This window comes from Notamacropus eugenii, chromosome 2, assembly GCF_028372415.1.
Source record: "Notamacropus eugenii isolate mMacEug1 chromosome 2, mMacEug1.pri_v2, whole genome shotgun sequence".
Taxonomy (NCBI): Eukaryota; Metazoa; Chordata; class Mammalia; order Diprotodontia; family Macropodidae; genus Notamacropus; species Notamacropus eugenii.
The window spans coordinates 107762519-107776206 of record NC_092873.1 but is presented as its reverse complement, the minus strand read 5'-3'; the positions used below and the strand labels follow the sequence as shown (position 1 = coordinate 107776206).

Here is a 13688-nt window from a genome sequence, read left to right as displayed (position 1 = left end):
TGAATCTATCCCTCCCCAAACCCCCAATGAGGAGGGACATGGGGACAGAGATGATGTTGCATAGGTGGGGGCCACAATGAAGGGGCACTTACATTGCTGGGCCCAAGGTGGGGGAAGGGGATGTTACCTCTACGTGTCCTCTGAGGGAGACTGGAGAAAGCAAGGGAAAATTCTAGATCAAGACCTACAGTAACTCAACTCTGGACTGCTTTTGCCTTTCTGTACTAAATCAGCAGAGGTGAGCTTGAGCTAGGGACAGACAGTTGGGAGAAGAGGGTAGCACACAGACATGCAGGCTGAAACAACCAGGAACAGAGAGGAAGTACTGGGGCCCTTTTGCACCAAAGGACCAGGTTAGTAAATAGAGCTTAGGAGCAGCAGGAATGAAAGGCTGAGAAGCCACAGACTGCACAAGAATAAACTGGGGACAGGGCTTGTTCCTGCCTCCCTTGAGGGAACCCAGGATACACAGCAGGGACCCCAAGCTCATGGGGCTAGGGCTGCTGGAAGTTGGGGTATAAATATATCCCTAAAAGACCCAAAACATTGGAATCTAGAATTTCTCCAGTTTAGTTTTAGGATAAAGCTATCAGCTCAGGGTATGTGGAGGAGAGGGCACAGAGAGAAGCCCACTCTCCCCCTCTCAATTCTGGTCAGGTTCTCCTCTCCAAATTACACTCCTCCTCCCTCCTGGTTACTCTCCCCTATCTCAGCCCACTTTGTTCTGTCGTCCTTCCTGGCCCGAATCCTGTGTTTCATCTCACCCACTCAGCCTCCCCTCTAGAAAAGGCACACAACCTTTCGCCTAGGTGGAGAAACTGAGACCCAAGTGAATTTAGGAAAGGAATCCACTTATTCTCCCTTCCTACCATGCAATCTCAGCCACAAGACAGATCCAAAGGCAGTTAATTCCTTTGTGAAAAGAGTCATCCCTCGGGAAGCCTGGACTCCTGGGACCAGAAAGATAAACAGGAAGCTTAAAGGAGGGCTAGAGAAGCATAACTTAGAAACTGGCCAGGGAGGATGGGGGAGAGAGGCCAGAGAGGGAAGGATCTCAGTATTTTCCACCTCACCAAGTGGGGATGTTCAGAGTGCTGATCTCAGCTAAAGACCCACTTAAATTAAAGGGTTAACGTTAGATCAAGAATCCTTCCCTTCCACCATGTCCCGACACAAATCGGGTGAAGCAGGGGAAGAGGGGAAGCCCTTTCCTTCAGGCTTCTTCTAGCATCTTTCCTTCACCCAAGCTCTATAAGAAGGGCCTGCCTCTTCCATGGAGTGGGCTGACAAAGGGGTGGTGGTGCAGAAAAGGGAGATAATAGGACCCCATATAACAGTCGGAAGAACTTGTAAAAGGCTGGGTCCCAAGCCGGGTTAGGTGAGGCTGCGTCCCTTTATGCCCTTAGGAACACAGGATTTGGCAAGGGGCGGAGAAGGGATCGCTTTGGCCTTGATGGTTCCGAATCCCCAAAATCTCTTTCTCTGAAAATTCTAGGCCAGTCTCCCCACCCCCCCATCACACACACACACATACATACATACATACACACGTGCATACATACATATACACATACACACGCGCACACACCACCCCTACTCTTTTTGTATAAGAAGAGAGCCAAAGTCTCAGTCCGTGCTGATCTGTCCAATCCCCCTCCAAGCGTGCCCCTTCTGACATCCGTGGCTCCCCCGACTGGGGACAGGGGACAGGGGACAAAGTTTGGCGTGGAGCGGGTTGGTGGTGGGAAGGCCCCCCAGTCCCCTCAATCCTTGCGACACCTCCCCCTCTGTCGCCCACCCCTTCTCGACAGATGGGGGAGGGAAGGGTCACAGTGAGGTCTCCACGCAGGAGCCGTGGCGGTGCAATGGCCGGTGACTGTGGCCTAAGCACCCCTCCTGCCGGTGGACTATGAGCACGGGAAAGTAGAGCGCGTCGTGGTAGGGTGGAGGAGGTCCCCCCTCTTCATCTTCTTCATCCTCATCGTCTTCGTCGCCGCCCACGCTGGCCTGGCTGGACAGGCGCGTCTGCTCGGTGGGGCAGCTGGCGTCGTTAACGCTCCCGCTCCGGCTCCTCCACAGGCAGCTCCGGCGGGAGCCGTAGAGGCGGCCCAGGGAGAAACGACTTCCGCCGCAGACCCCGCTGCCCCCTGGACCCCCGGCCCCGCCCGCACCCCGGGGACTGGCGCAGATGCTGAGTGCACTACGAGAGAAGATGGACGAGCTGCTGACGGCGCGCTGGCAGTGCTCGCAGCTGCGGCGGTAAGGGGCTGCCCCGGCGGCCCCCGAGCCACCCACGCCACCGTAGCGGCAGGAGGGAGCGTAGCCCCCGCCGGGTCCCCCGCCGCAGCGGGCTCCCAGCCCGGCCAGGTCCATCAGCACGGCCTCGGAATAGCTGGGCACCAGCTGCTGATTGGAGCGGATGTGCCACTCCAGCTCCGTGCTGTCCACCGTGTTGACCCGGGGCAGGCGATGGGTGAGCGGGGGCAGGGACTCGTCACCGCTCGGGGTGGAGCCGCCGCCACCCTCCAGCCCAAAGAGCTTCTCCACATGGTAATGAGCATATGCCGTGCGGTACTCGCTCAGCACCCTCAGCGGCCAGGACAGCGTGAGCAGGGCAGCTGCCCAGAAGGCCGACTGGCAGGCGTACCAGGGCGGGCGCGTCGGGTCGGGGAAGGCCACCATGTACTCGCGGAAGTCCACATTCTTCAGGTGCATGCCCTCACGCGCTTCCATGTAGTCGTCCAGCCCCTCGTTTTCTGCAAAGAAGCGTGCGCGCTGGCACAGGTACGCGTTCTCTGCCTCCACGCTGGCGAAGCTGAAGCACTTGGTGAAGCGCAATCTCGTGGCCGGCGCGCCCTCCAGCCCCACCAGTGCCTTGGACACGTCGCGGACTCCACAGCGAGCGTAGTCAAATTCAGCTTCAGCCACGTGGGTGTTCACACGCTCATGGTAGACCTGAAGCCATGAGGCGGAGTGGGGTGGGGAAGGTAGACGGGGAAAAAGATTGAAGTGAGCTTCAGAAGTTGGAGGCTCTATTCTCCTTCCTGCATGAGTCACTTCCCCCAGCTGGCCTTAGGATCCTTACAGGTAAAACAAGGAGGTCAGACCAGATGGTCCCTGAGACCTCTTCCAACTCTGATATTCTATAATCCTGATCTCCTTTCGTTCTATCCTCCATCCAAACTGGAGTCTATATGTTTTTGTCATTTCCCTATCCAACTCCAAGGATCGGCAGTGGATGAGTCCTTAACAGTGCTGTCCTTATGAAACTCTAGAACTCACCAACCCGGCACTTAAGGACTCTTCCCGCCCTGCCTTAGCCTTACTATCACACTCACAATATCCAAGAGCTCTCCAGTGAAACCACACAAATTTGCTTCCTGTTCCTGTCACTCGTGACATACTATGACCCATCCTTAACCCTGCCCTTCGCAGACCTTTCCACTGCTTTCCTCTGGCCTGCACTAAATTCCATCCCAGAAAGACTTTCCTGACTAAGCCTGATACATTCTGGTGTCTACACAGGGAATCCCTTCGGAGTTTAAGGCACCATAGTTTACATGTATTTCCTCGTTTCCCTGCCTTTTGGGTGCGAATAAGTTTTGGGGTTTTTTTGTGGATGTGTTCTCTCTGCAACTAGATAGTGAGCTCTGGGGAGTTGGGAAGAGTGACTGTGTTTCCTCTTTCAAATCAGAAGATCCCTGAGTGCACACATCCCCAACCCCATGAGAACAGGAGCATCTGAATTGTAGGAACTGTCTCCCTCCATTAGACTGGGTACTTTCTAATGTCTCACCATCAGATTAGGACTCCTCAAAGGGCAATGACTCACTATCAAAAAAGGAACTCTCAGATGGCAGTCTTTTCCCCCACCAGACTGGGAATGTAAGCACACTGAAGGAAGGAACTGTCATTTTTTTTATCTGCAGTACCTAACAGGGCATCTAGTACACTGTAGTTCCCTAACAAATTATGCTTGAAATTTAACTTCTGAGTTTCCACAGAATAGGATCTGTCTTCCCTCTAAGATTGGTAGCCTTCCAAGGGTAGGGACTGGATCATCAGACTGCAAAGTCTACTCAGGAGAACAGTGGTGTCTTCTCCTTTTCTGTAACCCCCAACATGTCCTAGTAGGGGGAAGTCATCGGAGGAAGTCTCTCAATGGGTCTGATAGGGCAGGCCCTATCACCACATCCAATGCTCGCTCCTCCCAGATCTCTCTCCTCCATCACTTTCCTGTTCTCCATTCCTGCCCTCCCCACAGCAATAGTGACCTTTCATTCCCTCCTGTATCAGCCTCCTCCCCTGAGTCTCCCTGAACCCTTACCTGCGTGGTAGTATAGGCATCCCCATTTCGGTAACGGGTGACCTGTCGGGTGCGGCGGACATAGTGGTAGCTGATGGCCTTCCACCAGATGCATGGAGTGGCCTGCTGCATGCGACCCACTCGCTCCCGCACACTGCCCACGTCCACACGATACTGCAGCTCGTGGCGGGCCTGGCAATGCCAGCATTCCACGAGGTAGACAGCATAGAGCATGAGCAGGAAAGCCAGAGGGATGTAGACATAGCCATTGGAGCAGGGACTGTCATGGTACATGAGGCTGTTGCCCTGGTAGGCGCTGCTGAAGGTGAGGCGAGTCACCGTAGTGACATGGCACCAGGCCACGGCCCCCAAGCAGCCGTACATGAGCAGCGACAGCAACAGGCACTTCCAGTGCGACTCACGGCAGAGGGACTTGGTGAAGGAGGGCTGCACTGGACGCTGCTGCTCAGGACGGAAGAAGAGAAGAGGGAAGAAAGAAGAAGGAAAAGGAGGGAAGAAGAGGAAAGGGAGGAACGGAAGAACACAGAAACAACGAAACCCCAAAACAAAAACACAAAAGGCAGCAGACAGATACAGAGAAAAGAGGAAGAAACAGATGCCCCTCCCCCCAAAAAAGAGACATAGAAGCAAAAAAAGAAGTATAGAGAAGAGAGAGAAACAACAACAGTAAAAAAGCAAGCAGCTCAGAAAGGGAGAAGAGTCCAGTTACAGATACAGACACAAGGAAAGACATGGAAATGGAAAGGGAGAAATAGAAATAGTGAGATGCAGAGAGAAACAGACCAAGAAGCCAGAAACAAAGTCACACACAGAGAAAGAAATCAAAGAAACATCAGCAAAAAGAAACAGACACAAAAACAGTCAAGAGGAGAGAGATAGAATAGCAAAGAGAGACAATGGCCAAAAAAAAAAAAAAAGGCAGACAAAAATGAAATGGGAGAGGCAGGAGAAAGAGGAAAAAAAACAGGAGAGAAATAATTAGCAATGTCTTCCTTGGTGTTCTCCCCACTCCAAGATGGGCACTGTGCCCATTCCCTTCCAGGTGCCCCAGACTGGAGGAAAAGGAAGAGGAATGGAAAAGGGGAAATCTTACTGCTCCATTACACACACACACACACATGCACACGCACACACACACACAGCAAATAGTCCAACCCTATTCTAGGTATTCCCACCCACCCCCAGATCCTCAGCTGATATAGTCCAGTCCTGAACACTGGGGAGCAGGCAAGGGGTCAATGAGTGAAGCTATACTCTGCACTAGTAGGTGATAGTAAACATTTCTCTTTCAAACCCTATTCCCTCTCCTAGATCCCTATGTTTCAACCTTCTCCCCTCCCCTGTATACTTTTACCAATACTGTCTCCTAATGTAGAGCAAGAGGGAGAAAACTTGGGGTCCTAAAGCAAATGAGAGCCCCAGAGAATAAGAACACAGATGAAGGAGTGGAGTTGTAGCCCCAGAGAACTAGGGAAACCAAAGAGAGCACAGGGAAAGAGCCAGAGAGGTGACTGGTGTAGGTGGGACATTCCTTTTCCAGGTGTTTGTTCTGTTCTCTATTTGTACTCAGTTTGTGCCCCATGCCTAGAATGGACCAGCCTACCCTTCTGCTTTGAAATTCCTCCTCTAAAAGCCAACTCCAGTACTGTCCCCTCCTCTAACAGTTCTCTCTACTCTTCCCCAATAAATACCCTTTTCTTCAAGGTTGGAAATGAGACTTTCTCATCAAAACTCATCTGGACCTGTCCTTTTCATTAACCATATTTTTGCCTTGAATTATGCTTAGCTGTGCACACATCCTTTCCAAACTATTAGAAGGCAAAACTCCTTGAGGGTAGGGACTGGGATTTCATCTTTTCATGCCCAGTACCTAACAGAGTAAGAGTACAAAGCTATAGATGCTTAAAAAAACAAACAAACAATATTTGCTGAATCGAATAAATGGATTGCCCCTTTTGCATTATCATGAATCTTAATTCATCTTGTGCTTAGGATCTCTCATCCTTTCTTATTAGGTAGTCCTTCCTGATGTCTAATCTGAATTCTCATTTCTGCTGGGATTCTCCTGCCCTCATTTGACTTCCTAGCATGATCTTGAAGTTCTAGCTAATGGAGGAGAGAGAAGAGGAGGAGAGAGTTTAGAGAAGGTCAGAACAAGAAGGGACATTCTAGGGAAAATAGGAAGAGCCAAGGAGAGCATGAAAAGAGGATGGCATAGAAGGATTCGGAAAGGGTGGGATGAATTTAGGCAAAATCTGGAATGAGAAAGAGCTCATACCTGAAATTAGAGATCTGGACATGGGGAAAGTGTGAGTGAGCATGTGTGTATAACCATGTGTGTATGTATGTATGTATGCATGTGCATGTGTGTTTCTGGGACCATATATTCTAAGAGGGTTGGATTCATGTTTTGTGCCTGAGTGCATAATTATATTGGCAGGTGTGTCCACACAGTTGTGTACAAATGTGTGTCTATCAGTGTATGTATGTGCAAGAATTAATATGCTTGTGTCTAGGAGGGTGGGGGCTGTTGTGGGTGTGTCTGTTTCTGCCTGTTTCTGCCTGTGACTGTGGATTAGACATTGGAAAGGGACATTGCTTGACCCCCTCATCTCCCTTGACCCCAAGCATAATTGTGGGGTTTATCCCTTCCCCCACCCCCACTGACCTGGCCTAAAACTCTCATTGACACAATACTGAGGTTTGGGGAGAAGCTCTCTGTCTCCAGGGCAATGGGAACATTGGGAAAGAGGGCTGCCTGCTCCCTCATATACAATTCTAAGGACCCTTTCGTGAGGTCCGGAGGGAATCTTCAGTCCTCATCTGTTATGTCCCCTTCCCTCCGAAGCACTGTCCAGGATAACCTGTTACCTAACCGAGTTCCCCAGTACATGACTCCTTCTCCGCTATACACCCATACAATCTTTCTTCCACTGCCACGGACCCCTCTGCCCCTTCCCTTCCCGAATGGAACCACTAACTCCAGATTATCCACCTGTCCTCCGCCCAAAACACACAGTCACTTTCCACTCGCTGTACTTCAGCCCCATTAGAGAATCCCCGCCCATTTGCCCCTCCCCCTCCCCAGGACCCCCCCAGAACCCCGCCCCTTGCCGCTGCCCCCTTCTCAATACCACGGACAGCTCTTGAGGGGGGATGGGAAGGGGGGGCGCGGATGTGCAGGGCTGCGGCTGCAGCCGGTCGGGCTGAGGGCAAGTGGGGGGGTGGGGGGCGGAGAGGGCCGCGCTGCGGCGGAATGGGCAGAGGGGCAGAAATCAGGGTCAGGTCAGATCCTAGCAGACCACGTCAAGGTCCTGGGAAAGAAGGGGGACGTGGGGAGAAGTGGCATTCTGGAGCACGGCTGAACTCTATAGGGAGCGGGAGGGCTTGGGGTGGGAAAGATGGAGAGGGACTTGGACATGGTCCCTCAGAGGATGCGAAAAGAGGTGTGCTGGGGGAGCAGGGGGCACGGGGATGGTTCTCACCTCCTCTCGGGCGGTGCCCTCCGCCGCCGCCGCCGCCTCCTCCAGGGGCCCGGGGCCGCCACCGCCGCAGCCGCCGCCGCTGCCGCTCTCTCCTGCAGCCGAGCCGGGGGGAGACATGGCGCAGGGTGGGGGGCGCGGAGCTCGGAGCCTCCCTGGGGGCCACCGGGGGCCGGGGGCATCCTGTGCTGGCCTGGAGGTAGGGGGAAGGGGGGCGGGAGGGGGCGGGGCCCTGGCTGCTCCCCACCCCCCCGCGGGGGGTGGAGAGGGAGCCGGTGGAGGGCTCTGGGGTTGGAGAGGCCGGGTTGGGGAGGGAAAGGCACTGGGGGATGTGGGATGGGACCGAGGGTAAGGGCTGGGGGAGGCCGGACCGGGGCGGAGGGGCCGGAACCGGGGGCAAGTGTCACCTTGAGGCCCTCCCGGCGCCGCTCCGCCTCCCTCCCGCTCCCGCCGCCGCCTTTTGTCTGAGCCGGGAGCCCGAGCCAGTGCGCCCCCCCTCTTCCTCCCAGCGCAGCTGAGCCCCGCCTCCGCCCCCCCCAACTCCGCCTCCCCCAAAGTCCCACCTAATAATTACCCCTAGTAAAGACGAGATGCGACAGAGGGGGATCCCAAACCCCAGTCCTCTGCACCAGGCAACCCTGCCCACAGTCCCTCTTTTCTCTGGTCCCCTTCTCCCAGCATGAGAAAGCCTTCTCCTTTGCAGCAACCCTTCTCCCCACTGACCTGAGTTTTCATGAGAATAGGTAGAGGTCACCCCCCTCCTCTGTATCCCTAAAGGTTCTTGAAGATTTGAATGGATAAAGATCAGGAGGGGAGAAAAAGAGTAGGAATGGGGTGGTTGGGAATCAAATTGAAAAGAGACTAGGAGGCACTCTATACGCAAAGGATAGAACGCCAAAGTCACACTGTTGGTAGACACCCTAGAGAACATATCCCCGGCACTGGATCCTAATATAGGGGTGACCAACTAAGCGTGTACACAAATACCTCTTGTTTTTCCTTCATTTCTGCAAGTTCATAGGTCAAGGTGGGAGTGCAGGCAGGTGAAATGAGGGGAAAATAACTCAGAATCGCTTGAGACCCTAGATATTCTGACTCTCCAGGAATATTCCTGGCCCTGTGAGGATACTACCAAGGAGGGTGGTATCCAAACAGTTCAAGCTGGTCTTCACTTTTCTATTCTCCCCCAGTCTTCCTCTCTCATTGCCTTGGAGCTTGGATGATGAGCAAATTCAGACTCTTAGTAGCTGAATGCTCTTGGACTAGTCCCTTCCCCTCTACAGGACTCAGTTTCTTCATCTGTAAAATGAGATGGTTGAAGTAGATGGTCTCTGAGACCCCTCTCAGCTGCAACATTTCCAGTTACCTGGGAGAGATCAGGTTTTCACTAAGGCAGCCTTTTAGAATCTTAGACCAACTTGGTATCTTTGGCCTTCCCAAGGTCAACTAACCCAGCTTCCTGCCGTTAGACTGGCCTGGCCCAGTATAAATACAGAAAGATTGTGGGCTAATGAGAGAGGAGAGAGGGAGGGCTGGTGTAGGAGCTGGAAGAGATTAACATGGGTACCTTGTTCCAATGTCCTTCACCCCAGTACCTCTAAAGAGATCCTTCCTCACATCCAACCTCACTCTCTGCTGTTCCACTTTCAGTCCATTCTAGCCTGTCCAAGCCTAACTGGGCATGGAGATGGCAATCCTGACTAACCCTATACTAGGGCTATCTCATATATTAGTCTCTAGGAGACTTGAACTCCATGTTTGTCATCAGTAATAGCTCCATCTGCCTCCTTCCCTACTGTCTTCTCTTCTCCAGTTCAGTGGGGTCCAGGGTTGGAATATGGCTTGAGGACAGACATTCTGGGTGCCTGTTCTCTAACTTCTGACTGCCTAAAAGACAAGAGTACTCTCTCTTCTGCCATTCCCAACCCATCACCCCACAGCCTCAGGAAGGAGGAGGATGGGGTAGGGGGTTCTGGTTAGAGCTGCCTCTAGGACCTGCTGACCAACTGGTTGTCATGACAACTGGCGTGCAGCTCATGGAGAAGCTAGATGGGGTAGGCGGAGGTATATATGGTGGTGGTGGGGAATTAAGGGACTGGAAAACAAATGAGGGAAAGGCTACAAAGGACTGGCAAAATCGGAGATCTGGGGAATGAGACTCCTGTGGGAGGCATCAGAGTTCCCCCTGCCCACTAAACTTTCTCTAGCCAATATTATGACTTGAGAAGAGGGTCTCCTCTCTCCCCCCTTCTCTGGTGACACCCCCCAGCTTAAAAAAAGATTGGTCCCTTAGCCTGGTTTTCTATAGAAATTCAAGGCTCCTAAGCTGAGAAGACAGAGGGTGGCTCTATGCTGACCTCATGTGGTCAGAGATGAGGGCTCCAGCATTTGGATTCTGTCCTCTAGATGTATTCTCTTTGAATGAAGAAAATGAACACTGCTCAGTCCTGGTTTGTTGTGTCTGTCAACAGAGGCCAAGGATCTTTGGACAACTGCGGAGGGCTTAAAATCTCCCAGCTACAGTGTATATGTGTTTGGGGGGAGGAAGTGAGAGGGAGGCAGACTGGAATAGAAAGGGTAAAATGATATTGGAATAAAATACCTGGCTTGGAGTCTCAGCTCTTCCACTTGAGATGTGTGACTAGGTGAGTCCCTTAATGTCTCTGAGTCTCATTTTCCTCATCTGTGGAATTGATACAATGACTTTTGACCATGACATAGGGAATAGATGGTAGATTCTGGAATCATAAAGACCTGGGTTCAAATCCAACCTCTGAAACATGGCAGCCATTTGACCTTGTGCAAGTCACCTAATCTCTCTATATCCTAGGTTAAACATGAATTATCTATCTGCTTTGAAGGATAGAAGGACAGAATTTCCAAATCCTGAGTTCCCAACATTGATGAAATCACTGGTCCAGAACCTTCCCCCCGCAATAAATATTTGTACTTTCTACCTCAAAAAGTTGTTGTGATCATCAAATGAGATTATTGATTTAAAACTTAGAGGTCAAATAGCAAAAACATCCCACAATGAAACAGTAATGTATACCAAAGCGCTTAGCAAACAATAAAATGCTATAGAAATGGAAAGTATTAATAACAAGGCTGAAACTGAAGTGACACATTTGTACACCCCTGGGCAGGATTTAAAAATTATATTCCCCAAATGTTACTATCCACCAGAAGCTTTGGGCCTTTACTGTAATATGTAACTTGATTTATCACCAAAAAAATACCTCCTCAAGATAGAGAACAGGATTTTCTGGAATTAAAAAAGATGTGCATTTATACAAAGTCATCTTAAACTATCATTGTCTCCCTCTCCTCACCCCATGGGAATGGGGCCATTCTCCCAACCTTAATGGAATATGGCATCAGGCAGGGGAGCCAGACCTCCATTCAGCCATAGCTTTCCTTGAATCTCACGAGGAAACATCTCATGATGGGTTCTGATCTCAATGCTTCACATTGCAGCCTTAGTCCACCAACACCAAAGCTTTTTCATCCATGAGAATCCCCTCTATATACTGCATAATTCATCCCTTCCTTCTAGCTCTAATTAGAATGATGAGGGAGAAATCACTCAAAGGTCAAAGCAATTAATGTACCTTCTACATATGGGATTTCCTGATTCCTCCCAAAATACCTTTAGTTTATTTTGTGGATATATGATCTATGTGCCTGCTTTTCTATATGCTGTCTCCCCAGTAGAACTGTTAAGATCCTTGAGGTCAGTGACTGCTGTCTTTGCATCTCCATTGCCTAGCCCAGTGCTTATCCAATGATAGGTGCTTAATAAATGTTTACCTAATGGTTTTCTTCTCACTGTGGATGAAAGAAGGTCTGGGTCAGGGTTTGTCAGGAGGGGACCATCCCCCAAGGGATAATTCCTAGGGATAAGAAGAAGAAGAAAGGGAAGAGGCTGATTTCTAGTACTAGAGTTAGGACAATAGATGAGTATTTCTTATCTAAAAGACTATAACTCTAGTAAGATCAATCTACAATTTCTCTGGTCTCAGAGATAAGGAAAGGAGGCTGAGTGCTGAGGGTAGTGTGCTAAATGCTAGTATGAAACCAAGTACCAAGGACATAAAATACATACTGGAGTAGGGTAGCCAAGTGGTGGTCATAGGGGCTAAGTGATGATATGAGGCTAAAAGCTAGAGATGGAGTACAAGTTTGGGGGATGATAGTAAGGGTAAGGGATTGGAGTTAAGTGATAAGAATGGAAGAGAAGGACTGGGAATGGAAGCTCAGTTCTAGGGAAAGAGCTAAGCAGCTGGAGGAAGGTGCTAAATTGGGGGAAGCTGAGGCATTGTTTCCCCTTACCCCTCATTCAGAGTTCTATGCAGAGGCATTAGAAGAATTCTGACTCCTGGGGCAAATTCAGTTTGGAGAAGGGTCTGAGGAGACCCACCCCTGAGAGCAGTTGAAGTAATCTGGAGAAAGAGGCTCTGGAGTATGAAGAGGTCGAGGAAGTGGGAGGTCTGAATGTTTGAAGAAGACAGGGAAAGGGGAGGACAAAGTCTGTACGTCAGGCACTGAACTTCTTGAGGATGGAGGGAAAAGTAACCCAATGGTCCACAGATGAGTCCAATAATCTGGGATGAGTGAAATTAATTTGAAAGATTGATAAGAGGAGAGGCAAGGTCTGAAAATGGCAGTGGAAGGAAAGAAGTATGCCAGTTTCCCTGCTGTCACTGTGTGTCAGAGTATGTGAAACATAAAGCAGCCAGCAACAGAGAGGGTACCAAGAATTGAGATATCTTTAGGAAAAAAAGATAGGATCTTCTTCCTTTCTATGCGGAAGTGGGGGAAATATTGTGTGGAATATTGCACATACTGTCAGACAAGACCAATGTGTTAGTTTGATTAACTTTGGGGATTTTAAAAATATTTGTTATGAAAAAGGAAGCCCTAGGGAAGGAGGAAGGAGGTATATGTTTGGAAATTAAGATGATATAAAAAGAGTATCAATAAAAAGGTAATTCCCTAAATGAGGAAGCTAGGTTTCAGTGAGTGTCAGGAGATGGGAGAAATGTGTGTGAAAGAAAAGATCTAGGATGAAATGGAGATTTTAAAAAATAATAGTGACTCTCAGGGTCTAGGGAGAACTCAGACTGAGATGGATTTAATAGGGATGTGGAACCTGCAGCCTTGAGACCACATATGGCCCTCTAGGTCCTCAAGTGCAGCCCTTTGACCAAATCCAAACTTGTGAAGACAAAGAGCCACACTTGAGGACCTAGAGGGCACATGTGGTCTCAGGGCTGCAGGTTCCCAACCCCTGGTGAGGATAACAATATGGGGGAGTTAGCTGAGGAAAGAGGTTCTTCAGAGGTAGCAGAAATAAGACAAGTAGGCCCCAAGAGGGAAAATTTTTAACACGGAATGAGTCTCAGCCTTGGAGGGAAAAGTGTGGCCCATCAACCTTCTTATTTGCCCTCTTCTGGGACAGCCTTCTCCCAAGAGCCAGAAGGGGGCAGGAGCTGGTGATCTCTAGATCTACAATGAGGAGAAAGTCATACCTCCTACCTAGACATTGCCATCTGTGCAAAGCTCTGACTTCTTGACCTAGTAGGGCCCTGTCTCAGAGCCTCAGTTATTTCCCCCATCCTCTTTCAGATAAATGACCTCTTTAAATGTAAAAATATGTGTAACACCTGTAGACCTCCCACCTCCATGGAAAGGTATGTTGGGAGTTTTTTCTCACATATCTTCATTCAAGTGTATCACAGTTTTTAAATGATTCATTTTTATGCTTATTTATGTAGAGACATCTCAACTGGGGAAAAAATGCACGTTAGGAAAATACAAGTAGATGCATACTCGTGATACTGGGGGAAGACGTCCCAAGGGAGCAAAGCAGGGGCATC

At 50.2% G+C, this 13688-nt stretch overlaps 1 protein-coding gene across 1 annotated transcript; it reads right to left on the bottom strand.

The window, feature by feature from the left end:
- Positions 1-1746: 1746 nt before the first annotated feature.
- Positions 1747-7997, bottom strand: TMEM151B (transmembrane protein 151B). The gene is made up of 3 exons (XM_072642317.1): positions 7813-7997; positions 4328-4768; positions 1747-2955 (listed from the first exon to the last, which is right to left on the bottom strand). The coding sequence occupies exons 1-3, from the start codon at positions 7927-7929 to the stop codon at positions 1828-1830; spliced, it is 1686 nt and encodes a 561-aa protein (XP_072498418.1). The 5' UTR covers positions 7930-7997; the 3' UTR covers positions 1747-1827.
- Positions 7998-13688: the final 5691 nt, after the last annotated feature.

Coding starts and splice junctions, on each gene's coding strand:
- TMEM151B (XM_072642317.1), bottom strand. CDS start 7,929: ATGTCTCCCCCCGGCTCGGCTGCAGGAGAGAGCGGCAGCGGCGGCGGC. Junction 4,769..7,812: donor AGGGCACCGCCCGAGAGGAG/GTGAGAACCATC, acceptor CGTCCTGAGCAG/CAGCGTCCAGTGCAGCCCTC. Junction 2,956..4,327: donor ATGCCTATACTACCACGCAG/GTAAGGGTTCAG, acceptor TCATGGCTTCAG/GTCTACCATGAGCGTGTGAA.